Source organism: Peromyscus maniculatus, chromosome 7, assembly GCF_049852395.1.
Source record: "Peromyscus maniculatus bairdii isolate BWxNUB_F1_BW_parent chromosome 7, HU_Pman_BW_mat_3.1, whole genome shotgun sequence".
Taxonomy (NCBI): domain Eukaryota; kingdom Metazoa; phylum Chordata; class Mammalia; order Rodentia; family Cricetidae; genus Peromyscus; species Peromyscus maniculatus.
In genome coordinates this window covers 108,707,957-108,733,327 of record NC_134858.1, presented here as the reverse complement: position 1 = coordinate 108,733,327, position 25,371 = coordinate 108,707,957, and the positions used below count along the sequence as shown (strand labels likewise).

Here is a 25,371-nt window from a genome sequence, read left to right as displayed (position 1 = left end):
CAGTTATAGAAATAATCATATATACATACTGAGATATCTTGGTGTAGACTTAGGTACTACATTTCACATATTATACACATAAGTTAATTTGATATTATAACAACCCAGCTTACACAGCACGATGAAGGTACTCAAAAACTTTTAGATTTTAGAACATAAAGAATTTTGGATTTTTGTATTAAGAATGCTCAAGCTTATAATGACAAGATTATCTAAAACTTGTTTAATGAAAAACAAACAAAACACAGAAAGTGGATCTGATTCCATAACCATAGAAGGGAAGAGAACAACAGGCTTAATGATTTCTAGAAGTGAATCTGGTTAAGGATTTCTTTCAAAAGACCGGTGCAATGGACAGTAAGCCAGCACACATTTCTTTTCCTTTATTCTACCCTGACCTACAGAGCAAGACTGGAGCTGACAGCATGTGAATCCTGCGTCTTGTAGAACTGGCTGGCTGGCACCTTTTCCAGCACCTCCTGGAGCCAGGATTCTCACTCTGAGCATACAATGGGCCCACAACATGGAAGCTAGAAAGCAGCTTGCAAAGGCAGAGCTGGGGACAGGGACAGATGACCAATATAAATCCCTTTTCCATCTGCTTCAATGAGGTGAACTAAAGCATATGCTTTTTAAATTAGAGAAAGTCACCTGTTTAGAGGACATTATCAGAAAGCAAAATTAATGGTATTTTATAGCTAATTAAAAATGCAAAAGGCAATGGCTTTCAGGCTATGAAATAACAGGAAGACTTTATTTAATAGCTCTGTTCTAAATAATCTTTTGCTTACATTAAAGAGGTATTTAATTCATAGAGGCAGGAAGAGACAAATTGTAACATTCTTCATTTCTATATAAATACTAAAGCAAACTGCCAAGAACGAAATGTACAAATGGTACAACCCCTATTCAGGCATCATGAACTGTGAGACTAACAGAGAACAAGCTGTCAAGAAAACAGGTGTATACAGTAAATTCAATTACATCTGTGGGGAAAAGCGGGAACCAATGGACCAGTGAGATGGCTCAGCAGGTAAAGGGCTCTTGCCACTGAGCCTCATGACATGTGGTCCCCAGGACCACATAAGAGGAGAAATCCAACTCCTGCAAGCTGTCCTCTGACCTACACATGTGCTCCATGCCATATGCTCACATGAACATACATACACATAAACATAAATGAAAATGTTCTAAAAATTAAAAAGAGGTTACTAAGCAGGTTAATAAAATAGGTAACATCTCAGAATAACTTGGAAACCAGCTTCTAATTTCATAATAGACCAAGCCATTGGTTCAATCCACAGCAAGATGAGATTGCTATATGGCCAGATTTAAGCTAATAATGTGGAATAATTATGACTACAATTAAAATAATTAAGATTTTCGAGGATTAAAATAGTTCAGAACTAGCTACTTCATAAGTGAAGTGCTAATAAAAACCAATCTCTGCATTTCTAAGAAGAACTGCTACCTCTCATCCTCTCCAAAGTGCTGGACCATCAGAATGGGGCTTGTCTGCATGACGCCAAGCCAGTGGGGAGGGGCTGGAGAGATGAGTTCAGCAGGCAGGTCCCAAAGCACATGAAGGGTGGCACCCACAGGTACCTCCAAGGACACTCTACTTCCACTCAGTCCCCAAGCACCAGGAAGGGTGTCTCAGACCAATCCAGAGTCCACATTCAAACCCCTTCAGCCTCTCTCTGACTACTGAAAATCAGTGGCATTTTACCAAGTCACATTCTTTATTATTCAGCTTTGAAAGTCTAACACTTAATAGACTTATCAAAACAAGAAGGGGGTAAAAAGTAAACCAAAAGCACCTGAATATGGGCCAAGTGTGAGCTGGTGTTAGGAAACTACTTGTTTATTTCCTTAGGAACGGTAGGTCAGGTATGCATATCAACTACCTGTTAGGAAATGACATGATGTAAATGGACTGGCTCTAAAATAATTCAGAAAAAAAGAACAGTGAAAAAAAATACCAAACAAAATTAGCATGACATTAGGAATCATTGAATATGCTAATGAGTTCTATAAGGGGATTCCACAGGGTAAAAGAAAGAGGATTTTAAGTACATCTTAACAAATATATTCCAAAATAATTATGTTTCAGGTTAATATGATAAAGTAAATAAGTCTAAGGAGTGAATTAAATTCCAAACTTTAAAAATAGCTACTACATAAGCTGTTAGTCACATGCCTGGGATAACACCATGACCCCATGCAATGCACTCACGCTGGTCAAGTCTGAGATGCCGGCGGCGTCATCCACCTCAGAGACAACACTCCCCCTACGACTGGAGCGACTAAAGCAGTCAGCAGCAGAGACCTTCCAGTCAGAGGAAACGAGAAGCTTTAGAAGGTAGAAAGAAGAAACAAACACCAGCTAACTGGGGGTTGTGTGCCCGTCTTCATTTGATGTTTGAGAAAGTATCACGAAATGAGGAAACATTTACAATAGAGCTATTTCAAATAGTAAAAAAGAAAAGAGGCACCTAAGTGAAGTCACAGCTCCCTAAAATAAGCTCTCTCATCAGTATCAAGTGCACGTCTATGCTCAGACCATTTTCTGCCTGAGCTCATGACAAGCAAACCTTCCACACTGAAGCACTGGGAACCTTCAGCTGGTGGAGGCAGTGCTCCAGGCCACTATCAAATCTCTACTACAGTTTACAACATTATAATTCCTTATAGCTATCAACTCGGGCAATACTCAGTTTCCACAATAATTTCTTTCTTTTCACTTGTCATGTCAGGAACTGCTGGACAAAAGAATGAGGAAGACTAGCCTGGGAAGTCCTTCTCTTGCTCTTCAAACAGCTGAGCCTCTTCTGTCAGAAGTCACTGTCTGAGGGCTCTCCCAGGGTCACTCACAGATCCTCTCCACCTCAAGGTCCTCTCTCTCACACTCAACTGCTCTTTTCTTCACACCCTAAGCTGTCTTCCTTGTGTGTTCCTTTCTTCACTACTTTAGTTCTGTCTTTTACTAGGACACAAGCTCTGTGAAGTCAGAGATCTTCCTATTTTAACACATCACTCCTAGCACTTAACGCCATGCCACAGACATGACAGGCTCTCCATTAACACCTATCAAATGACTACACCCCACAGACAGGACAGGCTCTCCATTAACACCTATCAAATGACTACACCCCACAGACAGGACAGGTACTCCATTAACACCTATCAAATGACTACACCCCACTCATCAGTCACTCTGAACTGAAGCTGTTTGCTTGCCTTGCTTTAAAACTCCTCACCAAGAAGTGGATTCAGAAACCCATTCACAGGAACAAAATAGTTTTAAAAGTACAAAGTCTGAGCCGGGCGGTGGTGGCGCACGCCTTTAATCCCAGCACTTGGGAGGCAGAGCCAGGCGGATCTCTGTGAGTTCGAGGCCAGCCTGGTCTACCAAGTGAGCTCCAGGAAAGGCGCAAAGCTACACAGAGAAACCCTGTCTCGAAAAACCAAAAAAAAAAAAAAAAAGTACAAAGTCTGCCAAAGGCCAACAAGATCAAGCAATAGTTTTATTCTTTACAACTTGATTATATAGAATATTTATTAGCACCTCCTACCTTACAAGTTTGAAAGGTGTCTTCCAGAGTTACTCACTGAACACAGGTATTAACCTAACAAAGAGGCTCGAGAGCCATTGGTATCTCCACTGGACAGAACCAGTTAACTGACAGGTTGCTGGGGCTGAGGCAAGCCTAGCACCACCACTGTGAAGTCCCTACTGCCACTGCTTCCAAGGAGCTTCCAGGTGTTAGGACATTTATTTCTCCTTCAGCCGTGAGTATGAGCATTACCTGGATGGCTAAGGGACCACGAATGCTTTAATTAGGAGAATTTATCTCACACAAACATGTGGTGCTCCCTTTATGAGAACTTTGGGTTTATAATCGTCCACATTAATTGAGCTTGCACCTTTTCTGGAAGGAACTGCAGCTTCAAGGCCTCTTGATTCTAGCTCCAAGCTGGCACACAGTCCTCTACTCTAATTTCCACATCAGTTCCTTATAGAGAACAAAAATGCCACTCCACAAAATGTCGGCTTCCTTAAAGAAGAACATGAAACTATTACCATGTCCACAATGATTAACTGGGAAAATGTCTGAACTAGTGTTTTTAAATCTTGCCATCAACAGCTGACAAAAGTCACAGTCTTACCCACAAGCACTATACAATGGTACAAGTGAGACTCTTGCTTTGAAAGGCTCATTTTGAAAATCAAGCAGATAAAATGTGTACATAAAAAACAGCAAATAAAGTGAAAGTTTTCAATAAATGATTTGTACCTAAGACACATGAGTCTATGCCTCATTACAAAGCAAACTGTTCACATAAACTGTATTTAAGGAAAACACAAATTTTCCTTTGCAGTAAATTTCACATAATCACACACTGCTGTCACTGTAAAAGCTGTATTTGTTTGCATGCAGACCATGCTCACCACACTGTCCCTTCGCCCACGACCGGCACGCTCAGCAGACACAATGCTTGCAGCATCATCATCGATGAACTACAGAAAGTGAAAAAGATTCAGTTTCTATAACGTTAGGTCTCACAGACGACAAACACACTGCGAGAGTTTCAGGAGGCCACTCTACACAGCATTAATTGGCATGAGCCAAGCTGCTATAAGGTATAATGAAGAATCACTAAAAAATCAAGATACTTCCCCAAAGCACAAAGAATAAAGCAAAACTCTCTTTTATTTAAGTTAAACACTGGCAAGGGTAACAGTAAACTAGACAAAATCAGCTAGGGAGGTCATGGTTTTTTAAACTTGCAGATCTGTAAAGTCCCTTGAGAGATCAATAAATACACTTAGGATTTCAATTTGAGAAAGGAAAAAAAAGTTTTAAAATGAAATAACATATGTCAAAGAAGTTCCTACCAGCAAAGCCTGAGGCAGTGACTCATTTCCTGGTACTCGTTCCTGTGCAGCTGGCGGTGACGGTACTATTCTTATCCCCTCAAAGGACCGTGTCCCTCCCGCTCCACTGCAGAACTCACCCTTGGCATACTAGTTTATCCACATTCTGATGTCACTAAGATGCCATTTTGACATCACTAAGGTAGTCATTCTAAACCCAAATTGCAAATGAAACAGATTCTAGCCAGCACACAAGGACAAGGACCTGAACTGTTGTGTTTTTGAAAATACAAAAATTATCAAAAATTTTTGCAGGGGCACACTACATTTGACATATTAAAAATATCACCAGGTTTGAAAATTGCCAACTTAAAATTTGAGTATACAGTTGGTTAAGAGTAAACACCTTCTTTTGTAAAAATGGCATTATGCCCTAAATACACCCATGCTAGTTTTTATTAAGTACAAAGGTGGTATCTCCGAGAACTGCCAGTCTGGAGGGTCAAGAACTACAAACATAAATGTAAAAGAAAGCCCACAGAACTTATCTTTTCTCTGATAAAAAGTAATCTTAATGATTAGTAATAATTATTAATTTCTCCAGTTTGGGACAATCTGTAAGAATAACAAGATAGTAATAACTAATGCCTAAACACCTAATCAATTGCTTTAGAAATGTAAATGAGTGCAGTCTTTTTAGTTATCAATATGGTCATGTATAGCAAAATTAAAAGGCATATGCTCTGAGTATGGTGACCCACACCTTTAATCCCAGCACTCAGAAGGCAGCGGAGGCAGATGGATCTCTGTGAGTTCGAGTCCAATTTAGTCTACAGAGTAAGTTCCAGACTATCTAGAGCTACATAGTGAGACCCAGCCTCAAAAAATAGAACGCCTGGAAAGATGGCTCAATAGTTAATATCATTTGCTGTTCTTGCAAAGAACCTAGGTTTGTTTCCCAGCAGCCATGATAGCTCACAATCTCCTATAAGTACAGTTCCAGGATACAATATCCTCTTCTAGTACATGCCTTTGTGGACACAGGCAAGTACTTGGTACACACATGTATATGTAAGCAAAACATTTATATACATAAAACAAAAATAATCTATTTTTTAAAATGCATATGCTGTTCTATTCTTAACATTTCCTGATACACAATTTGTCTTACAGATATACTCATGTAAGTACACTGTCTGGGCATGTGTGTGGGTGTGCAAGGAAGAGAGAGGCAGAGGCAGAGGCAGAGGCAGAGCAGAGAGAATGTCGGAATGTTCATCACAAGGCTGGAGAGATGCTGTGCGAGCATGAAGCCTTACTTTGGACTCCCAGCACCCATGTAAAAGCCAGGCGTGGCAGTGTTTGACGGGGGACAGTGGCTCTCGAGGTTTGCTGGCCAGCCAGTCTAGCCAAAACAGTGATCTATCTCCAGGTTAAGTGAGACTTTGTCTAAACAAATAAGGTAGAGAGGAGTAACAGCACAGACCCCTGACTCCGACCTCCGACCTCCATATGTGCATGCACAGCTCATGTATGTGTACATACAGAAAATGTCTGACCACCGCAATCACCATCAATACTAAAATGATTTGTAAAATGGATATCTATGCATTCACTAGCTAGTACACTGCGATTAAAAAGATGTGATGATATGAAACTATCTCAAAGGGAAAATAATTGAAAAAGGGGCACAGCTTAATTGTTTAAAATAATGGTAATAATGGCAAAAAAAAAAAAAAGAAAGATGCTATAAATCTGTATGCACTGACACAGAAAGATACCTTAAGAAAACATAAAGGAGTAACACATACTAGAAGGAAGCCATTTGTGGCCAAAATGAAAAGCACTCATACATGTCCAAAACATCTCTGAAAGCATGACTGTGAACAGGTTGCATGTAAGGACTTGCTGGGGAAGTTTACTCTGGACTTGTTCTTTACAAATATTACTTACCTACATAAACTGCAAAGGAAACTGTAATGCCCCAGAAAGAGTAAGTAGTGGTGCAGACCAAGCTTTAAACAGGTCTGTTTACTTCTCCCATCACTCCACAGACAGAGGGCTGCTAATCAAGGGAAATGGCAGTGCACGGACATACGCAGGGGGAGCCCAGAGCGGCACACCCGACAGGAATGATCAGTACTTGAAAGGCAAAGGGTTTCACAAAAACTTTAAGCCTGTCCAATGGCCTCGGTTCCAGACTCAGTTAAGAAATTATTGGGTCCACACAAAAACAGTCAGTTAGCACACATTAGTATTTGATTTTTACGGACGTGGGAGCACATAATCCATGCACAATATGATGAAACACACTACTCTGCTCTACAGTGAGAATGTAGAGCAACTAAACACGCCTAAAGTGTGCAGAGAAGCTAGGGAGCTCACCACAGGACTGCTTCGGGAGGAACTTGCTCTCGATGAGTAGTAACTGTATTCAGATGGCTATAAAGTTTCCAAGAAGAAAGAAAGGCTTTACAACAATGGCCAGCTCAGTTTGTCTGCTGGGAATACAGTGACCCTACTCTCAACTTGACTCTGGAGCCCAAGGTGAAAATAGCTGCTTTTCTTCACCTGGCGCTCTACCTCACACCCACCCTCAACAGGGGAGGAGATACCCCAAGAGTTTCTCTATAGACTCCCTCATATGTTAACTCATAATCTCCAGTAGTCACCTTCTCACAGCTGGCTCAATGAATGGGTCACAGCTTTAGTACAGGGCCAGACTAAATGACTGCTTGTCCCCTCCTGTATCTATTCCCTTCCCATTTAGACTTACAGTTCGAGAACCATAGGGGTTATATAATCCACCATCATACAATGATGCCTGAAGAACAAAAGAATATTACTTATTTATTTAGTACTGGAATTATTTTGAAAATATCTTTATTATTTTGGCAGTTCATAATTCAAAAAAATGTTTGCGGACGGTGTGTTATCTTCACTTACATACAAGATTCACTGTGCCAGTTTCATTACCACTCCAACAATATACTTGGTTTAAAAAACACTACAATATTTCCTTCATCCTCATGTAATAACTTGAGAAAGGTAATATTAATCAATTTATTCTCTTAAAAGAACAAACGGTGAGGAAGTAAACAGGGGTAAGCAGTCTGGCCCAGTCTTCTGAAGCCAGTCACAGAACGTCCAACAGCTAGAAGCACCAACAGCCGGCACGTCACACAAGCTGCTGGTTATGCTTTGAACTCTACTTGCTTAGTCGGCTTTTGATTGCCACAGCCTAGGGTCAAAGCCATACCAAAGAAAACTAAGTGAATGTGGCAGAACCCATGGAAACAGACTCTTAACATCAGCTACCAGAGGTCATCCATTTCTACCTTGGCAATGAGAACAGGATTATTTTTCATGCCCTGGGTTTTGTAACCTAAGCACAGGCAGCTTACTCTGCAGTACATGTGGCAGAAAGGCCACACAGCTCAGTCAGCACCATGACAGCGGCCCCACCACAGAGCACACACTGGAAGAGGGAAATACAAACCAGGCTGGTACTTCTCAGAAGACCAGTATTTGCAGTAGAGGAGGCCTACGGAATAAGCGCACTAATTAAACCTAAAGAAAGGCAGGGGCAGCTGTGACGGCCATACGCTCCTCGAAAGTACTGACCCTGTTCTTACTCGGAGATGTCCCCAGCGGGTCACTGCACAGGGAAGAAGACTGCAAAGAGAGGCAGAACAGTAGAAATAAGCAACAACAGAAACACAGGAGAATGCACCTCACCAGCATGCAGGCAGAAGACTTTACATTATGGTTACAGATTCTATAACTCATTAGCAAGCTCCAAGTGCTTAGAGTAGTGTAAAAACACATGAGTAAGACAGAAGTCACTGCAATGCAAACTGTAGGGGTAAGAAAGGAAATCAGCGCTAGCAGTCTTCTATCATGTACAACCTTTTGGTTTTAGAAAACGATTGGCAGGATGTGAGACGGGGACCCAGGAAAGCACTGAAGAAAAGAGGGACGTGGCAGTGGGAGTGTGCCAAATGGTGGCCTCAGACCAGTCACCAGTAAGTAGTTCCTGGGACATTGTCGAATATTTTGTGACAGACTCCCAATGGGTTTGGCCAGGTTACTGTTATCACTATCTTTTTCCAAACAGATTTGAAAGCCTATCTTTCAAAAGCATGCTAGTTAACCAGATAAGCTGCACTAGTCACTTGAGTCCATGCACTAAAAGTACTTTTTATAGAGAAATTACATTTCTTTCCCTGGTATCACTCAAGACACAATTTTCAGTTCTTTTTCACTAAACCTAGACAAACAAGAATAGTGAAATGGTATATGCAGGCAGGTTTTTCAGCTGACTGTGTTTTCCGGTGTACGGAATTGAATCCAGAGCCTCGTATGTGCTAATGAATTATTCTATCATGTAGATTAGCTCCCATTCCTGAATACTTTTAAATGCACTGGGTACCACACATTACAGTATGCTTTGAATGTTCAATGTCTTGGGGAAAAAAAAACAAGATTCTAGATGATTATGGTGATACCAGCCTGCAACCCTGGCACACAGGTAGCTGAGGCAGGATGAGTAGGCTACAGAGACACGCCATGTCTCAAAAACAAGCAAAACCCCAAAACAGACAAAAGAAAAACAAGATTCATATTAATATTCTTTTTGCTTTGTTTTGCTTTTTTTCGAGACAGGTTTTCTCTGCGTAGTTTTGTTGCCTGTCCTGGATCTTGCTCTATAGACCAGGCTGGCCTTGAACTCACAGAGATCCACCTGCCTCTGCCTCCCGGATGCTGGGATTAAAGGCGTGTGCCACCGATGCCTGGCTTACATTAATATTCTAACAAGTAATAACATTCCTTTCATCCTATACATAGCTTCTATTTTCACATGTCAACTTTTCAAGAGTATCTATCAGGGAAAGGATTGATACCTATAGCTTACTTTGAAATGAATAAAAAAAAACTAGATAGAAGCTGGCATTGTAGTCCCCACCTTAACATCAGCAAGTAGGAAGCTGAGGCAGATGAATCTTGAGTTTGAGTCTGGGCTACACACATAGTGAGACTGTCTTAAAAACAAACAAACAAAAACAAAAGATGGAATGATAAAGTAATAGACAAACAATTATGAGACTAGGAAATAAATTATATAATCTAAGCAGTAGAACACAATGTTCACTGTACAAATTCCTTTTCTGTTTGCAATCTTCATTATACACACGGTGATTTAACAGTTCTCACGGAAAACACACTCAGGAACTCTATGAATCAGTGACCAAAACTGGTATACCAGACCATTCCAGATTAGTTACAAATGGTTAAAATGTGAAATGGGGGATTAGAGAAGTGTTAAAGGTGAGGAAGATACATGAGACCAAAAGACTTTAGACAAACCCGAAAGCAGTAGGACGAGGCAGGCTTGCTATGTCTAAGACTGCTATAGTTTCTCTGGTCAAAATAGAGGCCACTCTGCAAAAATCAAAATTTAACCATTTTTCTCAGGTTAGATGTTTTGATGTTTTGACCACACACCAAGACAAAATTTGAACACACAGGCAAAATCTGATACTGTCAAGGCTCCTTCTTCCCCAGGGCAATGCCTTTAAAGCCCTGGGTCACAGCAAGGGAGGGGCAAGGAGCAACGGTTTAAACTTGCTTGTAAAGGGTGGGCATCAAAGGTCAGCTACTTCAAACAAGGTCACTACTACTTATTACTTTAAAAACAAGATAAAACATCCTCGGATAAAAATGAAAAACAAATAACTGAGTTATTCTCATTCTAGAGTTAAGAATGCCCCTGCAAAACCAAGGCCCACTGAATATTTAGCACTTCTATAATTTGCTAGGTTAGAGAAATCGTCCATCAAACCCACCTCCTGCTAGGGGTTAAGCAAAGGTACGATCCCGGCCTAGCGTCTCCCTTCCCTATTGCTGACACTACTTGCAGGCCCTGCTTCCACCCCACCCGCAGCACTCTTGGCCCTGCCTTTTGCCATCACTCACACCTCACCCGGCCACAAAACTGCCATGTCCCATACACCACCGCCTCTCTGTAATCTGCCTTCAGCCACATTCTCCCTCCCTCTTCCCTTCTAGCAAAATCCTCCCAGTGCTCCAAGGGAACCCACAATTGTCAGGGAGCTAGGAACTACATCTCCGCCAAGAGCGGAGAGGAAAGGGTCCTGAGCACCCGGTGACTGGAATGGAAAGCCTGTCGGCTCTGCAGGGCAATCACACAGGTCAAAGGGGTTGGGAGTTCTCACACGGGAACTCTATGTCACACACTTGACTGTTTCTACCGGAAAATACATGCCAAGTCTCCAAAAACAAACTGTGAGAATGAAATCCACTTGCAATTTGGTGCTGTCCATAATATCACAACTAGACCAAACTTCCAAAGCAGAACTAACCAGGGGGTCTTTATGAGAACTAGAAGATCGCTTCTTCATCCCATAGCTGTGACTGTAAGAATAATTCTGTAAGTAAAAACTGTAAGTTAACTTTAATGGTCATGTAGTGAGATTTTAAGAATGAAGTTCATCATAAAATAATAGCAAAGGTACATATGATACAGAGTAGTATGCATGCAACCTACTTCCTGTCATAACAGATGGACTAAACTTGGAAGGCTGAGCTATGTGGTCTGGAGACACATGACCCTCTCTTACCTCTCTAACTAACTAACCTGGAGTCTGGCTGGCTAAAGGGAACCTAATTAGGACCCAGAGTCAGAAGGATGTCTATGGGGACTATTGTGGGATATCTGTACACTGTGTAAAAATGTATTGCTGTGATTAGTGTAATAAAAAGCCAAAAGGCCAATAGCTAGGCAGGAGGTATAGGCAGGACTTCTAGGCAGAGAGAACTCTAGGAAGAAGGCGGCTAAGTTGCCAGCCAGCCATGGAGGAAGCAGCATGGGCAGTATGGAGAGACAAGGCAATGAGCTACGTGACAGAATGGAGATGAAAATAAATGTATTGATTTAAGTTATAAGAGCTAGTGGAACAAGCCTAAGCTAAGGCCGAGCTTTCATAATTAATAGTAAGTCTCCATGTCATTATTTGTAGGCTGGTAGCCCAAAGAAAAATCCGACTACAGGGGACCTTCACTATACACCTTACTTGAGTCTCGTCCCCCATTTCTTTTTCTCTAGGAAGCTATAGGTGATGAGAGTCTATTCCTCCTCCTAACTTAGTCATCATATCTAAAAGCAAAAACAATGCTGCAAATAAGCCAAAAGAACATTTCATTACTGAAAACAACACTCTTTTGGGGGGATTTAATTTATGTGTGTGTGTGTATATGGTCTATGTGTGCAAATGCCACAGAAAGCATGGATCCCCAGAACTGGGTTAGAGGTCGTTGTGAGCTAGCCAACATGGATGCTGAGACCTGAACTCGGGCCCTCTGGGAGCAGTAAGTACTCCTAACCCTTGAGCTATCTCTCCAGCCATCAGGCCAAGTTAATAGATCCATGGCATATGCCATTCAGAAGAGAAATACCTAAAATATGTACTTAAACTTACACAAAGTACTTTGAAAAGGTGATTATATAAAAACATCACCTCTCCCAAGGGGACAAAGGTCAGGACTATTACTCAACAACAACCAAGAGACAATAAACTCAATCTAGATAGTGAGACTATGCGTTGCAAGTACCCTAGACCAGCCAAGGGCAACAGGCTGTCCTAGGAAAACCACTTCACACAGTCAGATCCTCAACAGTAAGGATAAACTCATTTTTCTCATTATGAATATTCTTGTATACTTTACTATGAACATCTAAGTGAAAACTACGCAGTCTAGAAACTCGGGCAATCTACCGACATAATCATAACCCAAAGAAAACAAGCCAGTTTGACTTCCTTAGCTAATTCAATATGTCAAGCCAAAACTCTTGGGCATCTTCAGCTGCCACCCCTCACTGCTGGATGTTTTATTTAGTAACCTGCCAGCCTATGACACATGAAATGAGCACAGGTCTGTGCTACTGTAGCTCAGGGTGTACTAGAACACTATCAGAAGGGCTGGAGAGAGAGATGGCTCAGAGGATGAAGATGCTTGCTGCCAAGGCTGATGCTAGATGATCTGAGTTCAATCCTTGGGACCCACATGGTAGCAGGAGAGAAACAGCTCCAACAAGTTGTCCTCTGACCTCCACGTGTGTGCCATGTGACACACATACACAAGCAAAATAAATAAGCAGTAAGTTAAAAAATAAGCAAACCAGCCCTCCTGCGCAGTAGGTGAGCACAGGGAACCAGCTCTTCTTTGGAAGATGGAACTGCGACTGAACTACTGAGTTAGAAATCTTGGCTCTTCCAGTAAATGTTTGATCCATTTGAGGCATTTTTTTTGTTTTTTGGTTTTTGTAGTGTTGGGGAGCAAATTCAGCCTTGCAATGCTAAGGAAGCGCTTTACCACTGAGCCATGCTCTCAGCCTGATCCTGAAGTCTATGGGAAAAACTATTATTCCAATAACAGATTATTGCCACAATTGCAAAAACAATGGTTTTTGTTTTATTACACATTTCCCCCAAAAAAGATCCTAACAAAACCATGAAAGTTAGTCATAATCTATGATTAGCAACAACTGGTGTTTAGAAAGAAAAGCCTCACGCATAACACAAAGTCATGCACTACATACTAATGATGAAAGCCTTGACGATCTGTCCTTGAGGGTATCATACTGCACTTGAGAAAAATGGGAAAGTTGGTTGCATTGCCAAAGTCAGGAACATAAGGGAAAAAAAAGCAATATTTGTCATTATTACAATCAACACAGTGATACTTCAAAAGCAAAATATTACTAATGCAAAAGCTATTATATTTAGATATACCTTTACATTTTTAGTAGAAGTTATTGCTAAACGGCATGTGTAATTAACTTGTTTTATGCCAGGCACAGTGCTATGCACCCATGGCCCCATCCTCAACATACAGAAGGCTGTATTCTCCCCCACCCCGACTTCTAGCTGCACTTAGAGCCTTGTCCATGTTGTGCAAGCATTTTATCACGAGATACACCTCAGCCTCTGTTTTCCTTTCAAATAACAGAATTTAGAATCAGCAATGGTAAAATGATTCAGCCTTAGGATATTATGGAACAATACAGCCTAAGGGCAGTTTTAATGTTAAGCATAAACCATTTTAAGGTCAAAGATGCTTTCCTCCTCATCTCTGTGACTGCTGCCACTGTTTACCATCGTTTGAAAAATAGCAAAAGCAAGGAAGAGCACACAGCTGATCTGGCTTGCAAAAGAAGAATCTTGGAATCAAAGCAAGGGTACTTCCTTTCCTTGAACCTTAGACACATACACCTAAAAAGCATTGCCTCAAGAAAATGCTCAACAAAATGAGAAACTTGGCCAGAACAAAATGTGGAATGCACAGTAGATAAGCAAATGACATTAAATACAAATCAAAAATTATATAAAATTAATGAGACCAGGGAATGCACATTCCATACGGATTCCTTTAATATGCATATCATAGTTTAAACACAAGAAAATGAATGGATTTAGTCTCCTAACAACGCTTTTTCAGCATTCTAGCTTACAAGTTTTTAAACAATCTTCCTTGAAGGTAAATGTATATCACAAAGCATTTAAAAATACTATTTTGTAAAAATATCTTCCTTTACATTCTTATACTGATTTAGGGCTTCTGGTAATATTATTTAAAAATTGGACCCAAAGTAACATTTTCCTGAATTTAAGTTGATTCTCTCTTAAACGGACAGTTAAACAAATGAAATACAGGAGAAAAATATCAGAGTATTGTGCACAGAAGAACTGTTGTCACTCCAGGACTAGGCATGGTGGCACACATCTCTAATCCCAGCACTCAGTAGGCTGAGGCAGTAGGAAACTGAGTTCAAGACTAGCCTAGCCATTCAGTGAGACCTTATCTCAAAAAAATAAAAAACAAATATGTGTTATACATACATACACTTAGTTTTATATATAATTTTCTGAAACTTGTTTCAATACATTTATATCTACATATAATATCTAGATATACACACATATACATACAGACATATACACAGAGAACTAGAAATCTATACATATAGACCAGATAATGGAATAAAATATATTTCACAATTTTATAAAGCTTAAAATACCCTAGAAGATGAAAATATGCAATCCAATTTTAGTAAGACATTAAAATAATAGTTCAAATAAAACAAAGCCTGTCTATTCATATTAATTTAGACAATCACTTACAACATGTATAGCAGAATCCTCAAAAATGCATTCCATTTAATACAAGGCTGTGGTACAATTCTACCACTGGTATAAATTCACTGAAAATGCTGTATGTGACTTTTCTCTGAAAATCAAGGCCCTTCTCTATAGAAGTTTCATTTATTTCTTTTCCCAAAGTATTTCTCTCATTTAAAAAAAAAAAATCCATGACCAAAACATAGAGTACCATACAGTACTTAAGTTGCACATCCTTACACCTAAATTATCCTACTCCAATGAGGTAAACCTGCCTTCTCACCCTCTCTGGAGCTGTCATGGCATTTTACAAAGGCAAAGGTTTTTTTTGTTTGTTTGTTTGTTTGTTTTGGTTTTGGTTTTTCGAGACAGGGTTTCTCTGTGTAGCTTTGCGCCTTTTCCTGGAACTCACTTGGTAGTCCAGGCTGGCCTCGAACTCACAGAGATCCGCCTGCCTCTGCCTCCCGAGTGCTGGGATTAAAGGTGTGCGCCACCACCGCCCGGCTCCAAAGGCAAAGATTTTTAACAAGTGGAATCAAAAAACTTATTTCAAAATATAATGCAAGGTCCAGCTAAGTTTTTAAAATTCCAGAATATATATGGTAGAGAATCCATGAAGTGGATACATTAACAACTGGGCGCACAAAAAGAACCTTTCTGATAAATAGCAGCTGATATATGGCAGCAGGTAGCAATGTCACTTAAAAACAAATGATTTATCAAAAGATGGAAAATAGAGAACATTAAGGACTCAGGCTAAAAGACTTCCCAGGATGCTATTATAATCTATTTCTCTCAGAACTTTGACAACTTGAGTGGCCCATAGTCACCGGAGAGTAAAGCCTTGGTTGAAAACTGCCTAGTGCAATGGCCTGTGGGCATACAGTGGGAGGGAGGGAGGGAAGGAAGGAAGGGAGAGGTGTTGTCTTATTAACTGATGGGGGAGGCCTAGCCCAGGATGGGCAGCACCATCCCAGCGAGCTAGCTAAGCATGTGTCTGAGCAAGCCAGCAAGCAGTTACTCCAGGTTTCTGCTCCAAACCATTGCTTGGGTTCCTGCCCTGAGTTCTCTCGATGATGGAACAGGGACCTAGAAGTGTGAACCAAATAAGTCCTTTCCTCCCCTAAGCTGCTCTGTCAGAGTGTTTTATCACAGTAACAGAAAGGGAAACTAGAACAGAATCTAAAAGGGGAAAAGTTCCATTCTCAGAGGAACTTGCTTTACAGTTTTCACAAGAAAACAGAGTAGGAACTCTCAAGTGTTACTACACTATTTCTGTCACTCCTATGTCCAAAACACTGAAAATCAACAATAAATACATAGAAATCTAAGACCACACATTTCAGAATTACACACCATCATGTCTCTCCTTTTGGGTGTACTGGCTCTGCTCCAGTGTGTCCCAGTAATATCCTTCGATGAACTCTTCAGTGAAATTAAACAAAAGACAAGTTTAAAGAATAATTTAAAAATTGAATATACCATAATTATTTCAAACCACTAATATACAACAAGGAACTAAATGAATAGTAAAAATCTTCACTAATGAGGAATAGCGATTATCCTATGATTCAAGATCACACTATTTCCTAATTTGAGATTTCTACTACTGTCTTCTTGTACTCAGTACCCAAAGCAATAATCAAGCATTTATACTATTTTTAAGGCAGATACTGGTATCCATACTGTTAGCAATCTATTCGCACGTAACAAGTAAGCACACCAGGTTTCGTTTCTCACTCCAAGACTCTGACTTACTCCTCCCTCTCCTGAGCCTAGATTCAGGCTCAGGTTTACTTTGTCCTTTTGACTTTTAGTCTTAACATCTATAGCATTTCAGCCCACACAGCTTCTGGTAGGGCACCTTCCAACAGAGTACTTTCTGACAGCTAACCAACTGGCCAAAAGGAAAGTTCACAGTCCTAAAAATGCAGCATAAAACCCTAAGTGTACCTGACCCACATCCACATACTGCTAACGTTTCAAAACCAAAGAAATGTGAAGCCAGTGTGAGTCTTTTAAATACATAACTCTTAAGTTTAAAAACTCAAGTAAAGAAACACTGAAACCTCTAAGTTACATGGTAAACCATAAGAATTTTTAGGTCTCCATTTTAAACCACCATATTTATTTTTATGGGGGACAAAAATTGTCTGACATATTCAGGTTAATGGAAATGGTAAAGTCATTTTAAAAGCCAATAATCCAGAGCTAGTGATAGCTGAGCGGTTTACCGCATACCCTGAGTCTAATCACCAAAATAAAACAACAAACAAAAACTCCAAATGATTGGAATTCCTAATGTCATATAATTAAAACAAAACAGAAAAAAAAAAAATCTCAAGGGCTGGGAGATGTTGACCAGACTCATTGGAGGAGCACTTGGAATAGGGTTCTATCCCCAGAGTCATTAAAAACAAAGAACACTGTTTAGAAGAAATACAATCTATTAATGAGCTTTCAGACTTAATTTTGTAAAGGTCAATTCATGTAAAATATGTTGAATACGTACACCTACATATAGGACAATACAGCCTCCTTTATTAGTTTTCAAGTTCACATGAGGTTTTTCTCCTTCCAGTGAAGGAGACTAAACCCAGGTCCTTGCACATGCTAGTCAACAACTCTATCACTTAGCTATATCCTTGGCACTCATATATTAACTTTTAAAAATACAAAAAGTCGGGGCTGGAGAGATGGCTCAACATTTAATAGTACTGCCTGCTCTTTCAGAGGACCTGGGTTCAATTCCTAGGACCCACACTGGGGCTCACATCATTTGTAACTCCAGATCTAGAGGATCTGACAATCTCTTCTGGCCTCGGAAGGCACTGTACACACATGGTGCAGATATGCACTCCAGCAACAATATACCTAAAACAAACCTCAAAGAACACGAATGAAGAGTTTTCTTCTACTCATGGGAACACATCTTTACCGCTACCATAATTTTTAAAAAGAAGAATTAAAACTGTATCTCTAATGTTTACTGATACAATTTCCATTAAAGGGATATCTACCTGGTAGCTTTATACCCACTCCAGGTAAATAGTTCCTTATCAGCTTAATGGCAGATTTCTTTTATTTGGAGATTTGACTTAAAGTTCCCTGACTTAGGTCAAACTTAAAGATCAACTAACATAATCCAGCTTCTCCAAGGTCATATGCAAATTTGCAAATGCTCATCTCAATAATCAATTGTGAAAACTCACACTAGGAGCATTATAACTGAAAGCAAAGAAACCGGTCACAAAGGGAAGAGGGAATATTTCATAGCTCTTGACTGTCAAGTTGGTCGACTCATTATATAATTTGTTAAAAAGTTGTTTAAAGAGGAAAGAAAAAGTACCTCTAACAGCAAGCATGACAAATGCATACATTTTCCTTCTAAAAAACATTCACACACATAAAAAACATATTTAAAGGAGTGTTTTTGTACGTATGTGCACACTGTGTGTCTGGTGCCTGCAGAGGCCAGGGGTTAGAGATGGCTGTGAGCTGCAGCCACGTGGATGCTAAGAATTGCCTTTGAACTGCTGAATCAGCTTTCTAGCCCCCTATTAAGCCATTGGTTATCGTAAACTTCTTCAAATACTATAAAAAACAAATCTACAATTTATAACTAAACAGAGCACTTATGACCTGAAACTAGTTTATAAAGTTATTCTGGAAATACAATAGAATGCATACACCAAAAGAAAATAATGTATTGGAGTGTAATGGAGAACTTACAATTATAAAAATGTTAATACCTGGTTTGTCAGAACAGCTTAAGTAGTACATTTTTATATAAAGTAAGAAGGAAATCAGAGTTAGAACAAAGCATACCCCTTGATATGAAAGATGGTTTTACTGATGAAAAAAATAATACAAATGCAAAACACTGTTTTAAGACACAATTCTTTAAGAAGCAAGAGGAGAGGTTGTACTTCAGTACAACACACAGGATTTTAGGCAGCAAATCATCACTCTGCTTACAATGATCTATGCTAAAAGGCTGGCACATTATAAAATATTAATTAAAATATAAAAGCATAATTCCTATACATATGGCAAGAAAAAATTTCAAGTCAATATAGTTCCATGTAATTATAATTGTAATTAGCCAGACAAGCCCCAAAGCTATGCTCATTCAATAGATTATCAGTTTAAGATACGGAAGTAGGAAAAATCTAAAAATTAAGACAAGGCAGATGTTATTCTATAAAACTCAATCTTATCATTTTGTGATACTTTTCTGAAATCAAAGGTATTTCTACAGAAAACAAGAACAGACCTGTGTTAAGATAAAAATACTCAAGATTTTAGAATTGATTCGCTTCTAGCAATGATTTGAGAGATAGCATCTCTTTCTATTAAAGAGCTTTGGCCAGTGTTGTTCACTTATGTTAAAGGTAAAGGCATAAGTGGGCACTGTCAGATTGCTCAGATAATCACTGATGCTGAGGGAAGCTCATTGTTAAAGCTTTGCTATTCCGTGTTAACAGCTTAGAATACCAACCCTGTGGCTGCCAAGGCTTCGAAGAGACAATGTATCCTCAACTCCCTGATAAAAATAAAGGAAACATATTAAAAGTCTGTGGCTACAAAAAGCCAAACAGGAACAGCACTACAGGCAGGCTATATGTCACTACAAACCAGATAAGGACGGTGATGGCCAGGCCGGTGAGAATGCCTGGCCCTCTCTGAATCTTCCTGGGAAAGAAGAAAGCACATGGGTAATTAATCACCGGACAAGTAATTGTTTATCAGAGCAAAGGAGCAAAAATCAGCCCGTCAAAAGCACAGCAACACCTTCTTAGAATAAGCAGGTTTCAACACCAGTTCCAAAGCTGAGTTTGGTGGCATCACATGCTTCGGGTGGAAAGGCAGCCACAACAGTGGCAGTGTTTTCATTTCAGTAGGTGTGGATGTGTCTGAGCACTCCTTATATACATGTGGCCCAGAGAGCTCAACATACGGAGACTAAAACACACAATAGCGCTCAGCAAACAGATGCTGAATTGAGCACTGAAAGCAGATGTTTACTTTTTCATTCTAAGTGCTGGCTTATACAGGCAAGAAGAAATGTTTACTTTGTCATGAATGTATAAAGAAGAATGTACACGGCTTTAAAAATACTTAGGCTGTAGTTCGGTGCTCACTGTAAGGAAGTTTGTTTTGTTTTTGTTTTCCCCCTCCTCTCACTATTTTAACTGAAAAATAAAAGAAATAAGAAAATATACCCCATGTGTTAATGTGATAAACTACTAAGAAATAACATGAATATTTCATAGTTGATAGCTAAATCAAACCTTAAGCAGATTATAAAGAGACTGACTACACCGAACAGTACATGTAATTGTGTGCAATTCTAAATGTTTCTACATTTGCCCATCAGCACTGAGACAGTAAAGCTTGAGTCATGGGTAGCAAGGAGCTAGTTCCCAGAATATGGTCACCTGACACCCTAAGGAATTTCTGATTTTTTAGAATTTTAACATCCAAATTGCTAAAGTAATTTCCACTGACTAAAAACTACACCTAACAAGTCTAGGTGGACTCACCTATCAACAGCAATGCTATCTTTCAACATGAAACAATGCTACAACACTCCATAGCAATCCAGCTAGACCACTATGCAGCTGAAAACCAGATGAGCCTATCTCTGGCCATTCATCTCAGAATAGTAACAGTAATTTAACCAAAGTGCCACAGTTTACTGTTTCATTTTGGTCTCAATCTTTGCGTGTCATTTTTTTAAAAAATCATCTTTTGACATCCAGTGTATATACTGCTACACTTGATTAAAATGTGTCCCAAAATCTGTTCAAAGATACCATGATGATTCGGTGACTTGATTTCCAACAGGATGTTGTGATCTCTAGGCATTAATTGCCAGTTTACACTTTTTGTAAGTGATGTCACAAAAGTCTTGGAGACATATGAGTTAGCAGAGCAAAGCTGAGCATTCAGTGTTAAGTGGTAACTGATTCCAAACTAATTAGAAAGCCCTGTATCGCACAGGCAAGTTAATTTTACATGCCACTCAGTGTCATCTGGGGTGCTAAGCTGATATCCAAGGTGGAATCCTCCCTTCACTCTATCGTTCCTTTCCATCCACCAACCACAGAGCACTTCTAAACAGCCCATCTAGCCAGATGTGATGGTTCATTCCTTTAATCCCAGCGTCTAAGAGGCAATCAGATCTCTGTGAGTTTGAGATGAGCATGGTCTACAAAGTGAGTTCCAGGCCAGTCAAGGCTGAATAATTAAGACCCTGTATCTAAAAAAACCAACAAAAACCCATCTGAAGAATACATCCCCAAAGAGATAAGGGCACATGAATCACTATTATTTGCAATTATATCATTATCAAAATAACTCCATAATAAAAATCTTATTAAATACTGGTATACTTCTATATTTAAGCAGCTTTTCTTTTTAATCCCATTGAAAATTTGATACTGGGGCTAGAGAGATGGCTCAGTGGTTAACAGTACTTGTTGATCTTCCAAAAGAATGGGGTTTGATTCCCAGTACCAACATGGAGGCTCACAACCATCTGTAACTCCAGAGGATCTGATACCCTCTTCTGACCACTTTAGGCACCAGACATGCAAATGGTCTGCATATATAAATGCAGGGGAAGTACTTATGTATAAAATAAAACATGAATAAATAGAGAAAAAAAAACAACTTGTTTTTGTTTTTTGGGACAGGATTTCTCTGTGTAACAGTCCTGGGTGTCCTGGAATTTGCTTTGTAGACCAGACTGGCTCTGAATGCAGAGATGCATCTGCGTCTGCCCCTGCCTCCTAAGTGCTGGATTAAAGGTGTGTAGCACCATATCACCCAGCAAAATAATTAATTAATAAATGGAAAGGAAAGAAAGAAAATTGGACAAAAAGACTACAGAGTGAAATTTATGTTCCATATTGTCCAGGTCATTTGCACAGAAAATATGGCTTGTTTATTTCATAGTCAAAAGCCATTCTGTAAACTAGCATTGTCCAATAGTGATACCAGAAATAGTTTATGTGCGTGATATTATGGTAGCCCACTAGCCACATATGGCTGAGTACTTGAAACGCTGGAACTGTGTGATGCTCCAACTTGCCACAATTCAATCAGTATCACCTGAGTAGGGAGCCTCAACTGAAGAACTGTCCGGCCTTAGTTGATATAAGAGACTCACTCAGAGTTCGAGCAGCACCTTCTGACAGCAGCTCAGACAAAAAGGGGCATGGCAGGAGGAAACCAATGCCTTTGGTAACTTGGCTTTCCCTTCTACTGCGGGGCTGACAGCAGAACCAGGCTCTCCAGGCTTCCAGCATAGGTTAAGGAATAATGGCTCTCTGGGAACCTTCCAGGGTTTTAGCACCAGACCCAGACTGGTGAGACACTCTCTGTTGGACAGATCAAGTTGTTGGGCTCCCAACAGCGAGAAAACAGCTCCTGTGAGAGGACTCAGCTGCTGAAGCCCACAGTGAGAAGGACCAAGGAACTAACTACCTGTTTCTGAGCCTCTCAAGTGTGAGGCCGTTACCTTTTAATATAAGTTAATTTAATAAATTCTTTTACATACATTCATCCTATGGATTCTGTTCCTCTAGAAAACCCTAATACAGTGCACAACTGAAAAACTAAATTCCAAATTCTATTTGATTCTAATCAATGTAAATCTAATTACCTGCACATGACTAAGGCTACCAAAATGCACAGCATTTCTCTAAGCCAATATGAAAATATATGTTCAGGTAAAATAGTACGGAAAGCACAAAGAAATCTCTATCATGCCCTAACAGCTGACAAGCCTTTTTCTCAGCAGCACCACTGCTTGCAGAAAGGCAAAGCACCGAGGCTGTTTTTAATTATCTCCTGACTGTGAAAAGGAGGTATGTGGCAAATGTGGGGAAATTAGAAGAAAAGACCTTGGTTACAACTCCAGAAAACTTCTGTTTTTCGAGACACGTCTCACTCAGTAAACCAAGCTAGCCTCAAAATCATGGCAATCCTCCTGCCTCTGCCTCCCAAGTGCCATAATTAGAGGCAGGTGCCACCATATTAGGCTCTGGAATCCCTGGAGAGGGTCTTATCTGATCCCTCATCGTCAGCATAGAAAGTTAGCACAGGGGAGGGTTAAGGAAGGATCTTGCAGAGCATAAAGCTGGGGTCAGCATTCAGATCCTCAGACTCAGCAGACCACAGACCCATGACTACAGCATCCACCACAGCACCCACCCTGCCGAGGCCCAATCACACAGAAGCAACAACAAACTCAGGCTTCCTTCCAGGGAACAGCAACCCTCTTCGCTGTCCGGGGGATCTACAGTACTACACAGAACAGCCAGTGTCTTATCCTTAAGGAACAGCACCAGAAGCTAAGAAAACAGACAGCAGCGAACTGTGCTCTTGGGCACTAAGTACGAGACAGAATATCTATCCCTTTCAGTCACGAGGAAACAACCACTGTCATAATCCTGGGTGGCCTTATTAGGACTGAACAACCCAAGCATGACAATGCCTTAAATGACAGGGACATATTTAGCCCAAACTTTGGGGCATCTTTTCCTCTCTGGCTGTCTAAAGACTGGTCACTATCATAAATGACAACATAAGTACCCAGACCAGGAAGTTCATGACCAGCAGACTATTTCTGCCAGGACAACTTAGACTTTGTCTCAAAAAAACAAAAAGCAGGGTGTAGATAAAGCTCAGTGGCAAAGCTTCTGCCTAGTCTAAGTGAGCCCCAGTATTCTCAACGTGGATAAAAGGCCAATGTTGGTAATGGCACAATACAGATGGAGCAAAGATTCTACAATGTGATGACTGAGTTTCTTATAAGAATTAATAAAGTTTAAAAAACTTCCTGGAAAATTATCTTGCTATATTTAAATTAGGTTAATGAAAATAAAACACGCTCTTTTTAAAAGTTCACTTAAAGTGAGGCAAGGTGGTTTTTAGTAAAAGAAAATCACAGCCCCAAGAATATGCCTAGCCACCTTCTCTGTCTACAAATATTATTATTAAACTGGGGCTGGAGTTGCTCCTTCAGTGTCAGACCAGAAAACACTAGGAACAGCATCTACTCTTCCAGCCCACACACCAACATGCTGCTGACTGAAGCATGCAACTTAAACCAGAGTCCTGAGAAACGGAAAGCTAGCTACACAAGACTGCACAGAGACCCAGAAGACTTGGGCCTCCCCTTGCTTGCTTCACCTCTCAGCAGATGGCACTCCTTCCTACCTTCCAGCTCTGACTCTGCCCATGGTTACACGGGACACTTCCATCACCAAACCTCTCCTGCTCATCTCTGGTCCTAGTTTGCTTTGTGCTGCTAAGATAAAACCCCGACCAGAACCAAGTTAGGGAAGGAAAGGTTGTTTGGCTTACTGGGGACATATATATAGTTTCTATCAAGAATATCACATGATAACCTGTGGACTCACAAACAAGGGAGCCAAAGAGTAAGGTAGGAAGAGAGTGGAAGAATCCATTGGAAAGGAGTAAAGAACAGGGGTAGAAGTAGTAAGGAGTAGCAATTACTCCCATCTGAAACAAACTCCCACATATGCCCAAACCTAGCTATCAGTCAAGACTCAGGTTAACCAACTACATTCTAAACCTCAAACCAAAAACCTCCTAAGTCTAATACTCTCACTATGTAAACTATACACATATCAATGATTCTTTTAAATGGTTATCTTCACAGCCCCTGAAGAGAGAAATGAAATATTAGACTTTCAATATATGTTTTTGTTTATATTTAAGATTTTCTAGTCTGGCCTAAACTACTAAAACACATAATCATTTACTCATTCTTTCTTGATCTAGGACTTTCATGAGTTGAAAGTGAGGCTACTGACCACAAAAGAAAATGGTTGGACTGGAGTACTCATCTCAACTACTATAAACACAACAGTTACTCTGTGACCTTTAGGTCCACACAGACCAAGCGCCTACTTTGCAAACCGTTAGTCAATGTTTTGCTTCAATGTTGCATTAGTTCAACAGTTTATCACAGCATGCAGGACAGGCAATCTTGGCCTACCAGCCACTTCTGAATCTGTCCCCATTTCCGTTCAGAGCAATGATGAGAGGGCTATAAATACAAAAGTTTTATAAACTGAATGGTTTTCAATACACTGCATTCTCAAAAAAAAAAAAAAAATCTTAATCACATACACTTGCCGGACACAACAATAGTAGTTGACTCAAAGCTTACACTTTGAAAATACAAGAAATTACTAAGCTAAATAAGTTCAGTAACAAAAAGACACATGGTCCGCTGCACAGGTAGAAATTCTA

At 40.0% G+C, this 25,371-nt stretch overlaps 1 protein-coding gene across 32 annotated transcripts in view; it reads right to left on the bottom strand.

Annotated features, from left to right (window-relative positions):
- Lrrfip2 (LRR binding FLII interacting protein 2) overlaps positions 1 to 25,371 on the bottom strand; it is a 108,478-nt gene that overhangs the window by 42,187 nt on the left and 40,920 nt on the right. For 10 of the 32 annotated variants that reach the window (XM_042281792.2, XM_076577195.1, XM_076577193.1 and 7 more), the window contains 13 exons: positions 25,115 to 25,165; positions 19,717 to 19,773; positions 19,580 to 19,624; positions 16,435 to 16,503; positions 13,500 to 13,541; positions 11,263 to 11,328; positions 10,247 to 10,321; positions 8,504 to 8,554; positions 8,379 to 8,423; positions 7,656 to 7,703; positions 7,265 to 7,321; positions 4,454 to 4,522; positions 2,237 to 2,353 (listed from right to left, as the gene is read on the bottom strand). The exons of 11 other annotated variants lie outside the window; for them this stretch is intronic. In XM_042281792.2, the coding sequence (XP_042137726.2) occupies positions 2,237 to 2,353; positions 4,454 to 4,522; positions 7,265 to 7,321; positions 7,656 to 7,703; positions 8,379 to 8,423; positions 8,504 to 8,554; positions 10,247 to 10,321; positions 11,263 to 11,328; positions 13,500 to 13,541; positions 16,435 to 16,503; positions 19,580 to 19,624; positions 19,717 to 19,773; positions 25,115 to 25,165 (792 nt within the window). The remainder of the gene's footprint in view (positions 1 to 2,236; positions 2,354 to 4,453; positions 4,523 to 7,264; positions 7,322 to 7,655; positions 7,704 to 8,378; positions 8,424 to 8,503; positions 8,555 to 10,246; positions 10,322 to 11,262; positions 11,329 to 13,499; positions 13,542 to 16,434; positions 16,504 to 19,579; positions 19,625 to 19,716; positions 19,774 to 25,114; positions 25,166 to 25,371) is intronic. 11 more of the 32 variants (XM_076577202.1, XM_076577206.1, XM_076577188.1 and 8 more) reach the window with 10 other exon arrangements.